This window comes from Diadema antillarum, unplaced genomic scaffold (assembly GCF_040938485.1).
Source record: "Diadema antillarum isolate AM-2024a unplaced genomic scaffold, OU_Dant_1.0 seq00001373_RagTag, whole genome shotgun sequence".
NCBI lineage: Eukaryota > Metazoa > Echinodermata > Echinoidea > Diadematoida > Diadematidae > Diadema > Diadema antillarum.
This window is the reverse complement of record NW_027272134.1, coordinates 992,435-999,395: the sequence shown is the minus strand read 5'-3', so window position 1 is coordinate 999,395 and position 6,961 is coordinate 992,435. Positions and strand designations below refer to the sequence as shown.

The following is a 6,961-nucleotide window of genomic DNA, read 5'->3' as shown; positions in this document are numbered from 1 at the left end:
CTACATCAATGAGAGATTTAAAATTATGCAAGTATAATACACGTATATTTTGCAGGCGCTTGTGACGTCAGTGTCATGACGTGAGGCCTGGATTACAAACGTGACATGAAAAAGAAGCTCTCAACAGGCACACGCGATGCGACGCCGCAGTGATGAGGTTCTATTATAGAACCTCTGGTTTTAACCCGACGCTTTATAGAGCGAGCATGTTTTGTTCTTCTCCACTACTGGATGAAAGTTTGAGCGCGCGGAATACTCACAGGAAAATGCCAGTCACCCATCCTTGCTTGGGGAAAATTGGTTGAGTCAACACTCACGTATAAGTAATCATACTGATGGATCATCACGCTCCTACTGGAGTTATTGGAATCATACAGTGAACACAGCTCTGATGATAATATCAATTACTTCGAGAAAGGTGAAACAGAAATCACATTGATTTGTTTTTCTTCTTCTTTTCTTTTCCATCAATATGGTTATTGAAAAAAAAAAATCTATAGAGTGTTGTGAATGTTTGCTTCTTGAATTCAGTTGAGTATCCTTCTCCTTCGCTTTTCTGCTAATCATGGAATCAATGGAAGACTATGATGCCTTTGCTAGTACATTATTGACATCAATGGATAATACCAGCGTGGCGGTCGACGGTGGAGGCGGTAATCGGGGATGGTCAGTGAGCGGCATCGAGAACAGCGTCCTGGTCCGCACCGCCTACGGGCTGATCTCCTTCAGCGGGATGGCGGGAAACGCTCTGGTCTGCATCGTCCTCCTACGGCTACCGGCGCTGCGTACCCGAACCAGCCAGTTCATCATCAACCTTGCCGTGACGGACTTCGTCAACTCATTCTGGTTGATCCCTTTCCATCTCTTCCCCAGCGTTCCCCCCGTGCCTTCCGGATTGTCCGGCGAGCTGATGTGCAGAGTGTACATCTCCAAGTACATCATGTGGTCGTCGTCGATCACGTCCGTCTACTGCCTCGTGTCCATCACGATGGAGCGCTATTTCGCCGTCGTGCACCCTCTCCGATACAAGGTGTTCTTCACCCCCAAGCTGTCGTTCCTCATCGGAGCCGCCTGCTGGGGCATCGGGCTTCTCTCCACGATCTTCTTTTTCTTCATCTACGCCGTGGTCGACGGGAAGTGCACCTTGATCCCGTACCCGAACGTCGCACATCAAATGGTATTAACACGGCAGCACAAAAAGTTGTTTCCTATATAGTTTGATATTTTATATGTCACATTGGAACACTTTGGTATAGTATAGGCCTATAATATAAAAGCTCTGTATTTTCTTATAGGTGATCAGTTAGATCCGAGTTTCATCTTGAAGTGCGTGTGTCCTTTGACGAAATACCTTACCTCCATATCCCGCTTGGCTCAGGTGTTGAGATATAGGCCTATTAAATAAGCGAGCCTGAGTGAATGAGACTGAATTCTTTATCATTAGCATCATCATCATGAAGCCATGGAATAATCAACAAATCTATCTACATAGTTTTTATGCTAATGGTATTGCAACCCGGCATCAATGTTATTCTTTTTCGGAAAAGAGGGGAAAGCTTGACAATCCCGTAGCTGTCCTGTTATAACTTTGTGGTGTTTTTGTGTTAGTTTGTTTGCTTGATTGATTGTTTGTTTGTTTGTTTGTTTGTTTGTTTGTTTGTTTGTTTGTTTGTTTGTTTGTTTGTTTGTTTGTTTGTTTTGGGTTTTTTTCTTTGCCCGATTTCGAAGAAACTCTTCTAAAACGAGGTAGTGTTAGGTTTTACTTCGTATACAATAGCAAAACGACAAACTCAAATTCTCACTAAAATTGTGTATATATATAATATGTATCTATGGGTCATCCCACGAGACCGACACCCACAAGTCATAATGCCCAAGAGTTCGACATTGAAAAGAAAAAGATCAATAAGTCATACAGCCAATGAGGTCGACACAAAGCAAATAAGGCCCATAAATGACATGTATGAGTCCGACACTGCAGGCAGACAAGCCCCACGAGTTCGACACTATAGGTAAAAATGACTCACGAGTTCGACATTAGATCATGGGGTTTAATGTGTCGGTCTCGTGGGCCTTGATTGCTAATAGTGTCGAACTCATGGGTTTTTGTTCTGATTTTTAAGTCATAAAACATGACCGCGGACTGCTCACCATTCGCTGCCATAACAATCAGGCTATATGGAGTATATTTTCCCTTGCCACTCTGTTGTAGATATAGCAATGTTTTACACTAGATATTGATGATATTCTGCATTTTGATTTGATTTCTTTAAAGTAAAATCTGGATCTGGATTTGGATCTAGGTTTCAGTCATAATCGGCTGTCACCCGTTTTGACACTTACTTATAAGTCTGAAGCTGCCATAGGTATATCGTTATTAATTTTGTGTGCAGTGATAATGAACCATTTGAATCTTAATATAGTATTAGATGTTTACGATAGTACTAAGAAATTCGAAGTTCTTTTAGAACAATCAAGCTAGATGATGACAATATTTCAGAAAAATAAGATACGTGTTTGCCCTTTTGTTTGTTTGGTGTTTTTTTATTTGTTTGTTTGTCTGTCTTTCACCTCTGTATCCATTACTTTTGTTATTCCTTTCTATTTCCAGATAGTCGGAGTTTGGATATTCACGGTCATATACGGTTTCCCCATCGCCATTAATCTGATATGGCACGGTCGCATTATTCAGTCACTCAAAAGACAGGCGAAGGCTATCGAAGCTAACGCTCGAGGTGGTAAGAGTTTCTGATCGATAACGCCTACATAAGACATACGCCAAATAAGATAACAACAAAGATCAGAAAAGATTATAATAAAGCTTTATTTGGCATTACACTGAAGAATGACGTTTCCCATTCAAAAACAAGCGCGGCCCGATATTCACAGTAGATATAATTCAACGCTATTCGTTTGATATTTTGTTTGGTCATCGAAAATACTATAACGACGGATATATTTTTCGGTGAATTTACTTGTCTATACATAAACGATACAAAAAACAAGACAGAATAACTGCACTGTTCTGCTTCTTGGTCATTATATGAATAGACAATATAATTCACACTGCACAACGATCGGTACGTCCTCAGCCTTCATATAATTTTGTTTTGTTTTTGTTTTTGCTTTGTTTTTGTTTGCTTTTTTGTTGTCGTTAGATTACTTTCACCTTCCATCTCGTCTCCTGAGCGAGGAAAAAAAATCTTTATGGGCAATGTTGGGAAACGGTAAAAAAAAAAAAGGAAGGCGTTCAAAGGAGAAAACAAAAGGAGGGACCATACCACTCTCTGTACATTGTATACCAAGGACGATTCAGTGTAACATTATTTCTGATATTACAACGGAAAATCAAGTATTGTCAGAAGGCACGGAAAACCTAATGTTCTGTATACCCACAACGCTCACGGAGAGCGAGAACAATAATTTGTATTACCTGTTTTTCAATATTGGTTCGACCTATAGGAGACCATTAGCTTATTATGTTGTCAGCAGCCAATGAATTCGTGTTTTGACGGGAGTGCGATATAAGACGACACGAAAAAAGTCATTATCATTCTTCAATATCTTCCATCTAATGTTCACGTTGTCATCTACTCGTGAACAGCGTCGCTAGGCGTAGACAAACAAGAACCACGCAGACATGCATGTTTAAGGGTTAAAGGGAAACTCAACGGCATATATATTTTTGCGGACTTTTATGACAAGGGTAGGTAGTCAAAGCAACAACATTATACAATTTCTATCTGCTCAATCATTGGGCCGGATGCATAAACGCTAGCAATTGCTTGTGCTAGCCTTTTACTCGAATCCGTATGCATAAAAACAAGCAACTGCTTGCGAGCAGAAGCTTTTGCTAGCAAGCACAAGCAATTGCTTGCTGCCCGCAAGCAATTGCTTAGAAGCCGAGCATTTGCTTAAAAACGTATGCATAAAACATACCTTTTGCTATAGTTCTTGCTAGCAATTGCTTACGATTTTCCAAGCTCTGTAAAATGAGCTTGAGCTTTTGCTTAACTGGGACGTTCCCTTTTAAGTATTATTTTCATATTCATGAAAGAAAGACCGCACTTGTGAAGGAGTGGTACAAATCTACAAGAAATTACTCATAAGTAGAGTAAGAAACTTTTTCATTTCAACAACGGGAATGTCCAGTGGTTAGCACGCAAAATGTGATCAAAAAACAGGTAGGACGTCTGACTTCGGTGGAGAGCAAAGAGACCTCTCACCACGTGCAAATGACGTGCGATCTGGAAGATCCGGGCTACTGTAAGCAGTGATGGGAATCAGCCAGTAATGCATGTGTGTGTATAGTTGTGTGTATGCGTCCGTGTGTGCATTTATGAGTGTCATTTCATAGCTCTTCTGCTATGTCAGGAAATGTTTCCGCACACACATGCCCCTTCAAATACATGCAGCCACACTCCTTTGTTCTTGTGTTCGCACAGGCGTGACGTCCCTATTGTTGGAAACGCAAGCAATAATTGCTTGTGCGGGACAAGCAAAAGGTATAAGCACAAGCAAAAGGTTATGCATATGGATTTAAGCTATTGCTTGAGCTAGACCTTTTGCTAGACGAGCTTTTGCTTTTGCTTAAAGCAATTGCTTGTTTCATGCATTCGGACCAATATCGAGCTATAGAAACTGAATTAAAACTAACATAGGTTTTCCCATTCATTTTCAAACTTTTTTCATTCAATTTCACAAATTTTTACTTCATTTTCGTCGCGGGATGTCAGGAATAGGCCAATCTCACTTTCAAATTCGTCTTTCGTTGTTCATTTTCAAATAAAGTCCATTCAATTTAGTCATTTGACGTACATTTTCGTCATTTACAGTTCAAATTCGTCAGTCTCACTCGCAGCACTCAAAACAGCAGGATCGATTTCGCCTTTTGTCAATCATTTTCGTTAAATTTTCATTCATATTCGTCTCATATCTCTATCCGGTGTGATTTCCCAGTCATTCATGTATTTTTTTCTGTAACCGTTCATATTCTACATTCAGGAGTTAACATACACACGAGTGTCCCACCCCCCCCCCCTACACACACACACAGAACCACAGATACAGAGACACACACACAAGCAACCCGAGTACACACTGATACAAACAGACGGGAATACCGTCTCGCATACGACATCTGGCTAATTTGAATGAAAAATTCATGAAATTGTGTGAACAAAAACGAATTTGATCTTTACAATCTGCGATCCGTCAGCGGGAGGGATGAATTTGAATGACAATGATTGACGATTTTGAATGCTATGTCTTCGAAAATGTTTGACGAAAAACGAATTACAATGACAATTGACGAAACTAAAGTTAGGATTTGCGGTCCACGTGCTTCTCGGGAAGGAATTGAATAATAAATCTTTGAAATTGAATGACAAAAGTGCGAAAATGGATGGGAAAACCTATATTCTGACTACAAGGTAAATATAATATTTATGATATTCCGGCATAACCATATCTGTTTCTGTACAAAGTCCATATTTTCTTCATTTTGTAATGGATTGTATATGAGAATATCACTTTTCTGATTGCTTAATTTGATTACTTGTTTTACAGCGTAAGTAAACGCTGTGTGATTTTTTTTTCAACACTTTTAGCTAACGATGCACAGCATCCACCCATCGCCAACGTCTTTAATAACCATGGCAACATACGATGGCAACTGAAGACGGCACAGGATTTGCAGAGAACCTTCTTCTTGGTCATCCTCGTTTTCATGCTGTGCTGGGCGCCGAACCAGTTCCTCTTTCTCGCCTACAACCTCGGTGCCGATGTCGACTTCACCAAGCAGTACTACCATTTCACCGTCATCCTTGCCATGTGCAATTCGTGCGTCAACCCTTTCATCTACGTGTTCAAGCACAAGACGTTTCGTCGGGGGATCGTTAGAGCGCTGAGGTGCACCTGCGTGGCCCGGCCGGTCCACCCATACCCGACCGACCAAGGGCACTCGACTGATGGGGGTGGAACGGCTTTTTCTGTAGCCTAGTTTTGGACTCTTTATCTATTCTGTTTTCTTTGTCTTTTTTTACCCACTTATGCGCGTTCAGCTGAGTGATGGCGAGATCCCGAGAACAGCTATTCTCTATCAGTGTCATAATGATTATTGATGATGTCATTAATGTGCATAAACAAGGACAAATTTCACGTCTGATTGACGTAATTACATCTGAATATCAATTTAAAACTCAATACGTCAGTCAGGCCCGCGTCAGTGGCGGTAAATCTGCAATGCAAGGTCCACTTTTTCAATGACCCACTACCACAAAGCGAAACTGATGAAATGAAAAGCTTTTGTTGTGAGTATACGGCGATGCACGTATCAGTCGCGACGCAACTATAACCTTACATTATTCCCCGTCTCTGCACGCATATAATATTTTATGTACAGTATAACCGAATGAGGGTGCTGTTCGTTATTCCGAAGGCTCGCTATTCCGAAGGTTCGTTGTTCCGAAGGGTCGTTAATCCGAAACACGCAAATTCCCTATACCTAGAGGTTCGTTAATCCGAAAAATTGTGGCGTTATTCCGAAGGTTCGTTATTCCGAAGATCGGTTAATCCGAAAATGAAATTCGGAACAATGAACCTTCGGAATAACAAATCTTAGGAATAAAGAGCCTTCGGAATAACGAACCTTCGGAATAACGAGCTGTAACCCACGAATGATGAGCCTCACGCTAGCTCATGCATGCACCCTTACAGGCACTTGAACATCTATTATTGGACAATAAGATTGGAAATTAACTTTTGTTATGTTTTTTCCTCTTCCTGAGAATGTTAACTTTTTGTGCAGAATACATACTTCGTCAAACCTACACTATTATATGTCACTTGTGCTATAGGTCAAGATCCACAATTGCTTTATAATACTGTTCTTTTCCATGATTACAATAATGTCATTTCGTTGTCATCATTCTTGTTCACAGCGTTTTTCTAAAACTCAGAA

The 6,961-nt window shown here is 40.6% G+C and overlaps 1 protein-coding gene across 1 annotated transcript; it reads left to right on the top strand.

The window, feature by feature from the left end:
- The first annotated feature begins 565 nt into the window (after positions 1–565).
- Positions 566–6,001, top strand: LOC139708797 (somatostatin receptor type 5-like). The gene is made up of 3 exons (XM_071620746.1): positions 566–1,177; positions 2,612–2,738; positions 5,610–6,001. Exons 1-3 carry the CDS (start codon positions 566–568, stop codon positions 5,999–6,001), a joined length of 1,131 nt encoding a protein of 376 aa, XP_071476847.1.
- Positions 6,002–6,961: the final 960 nt, after the last annotated feature.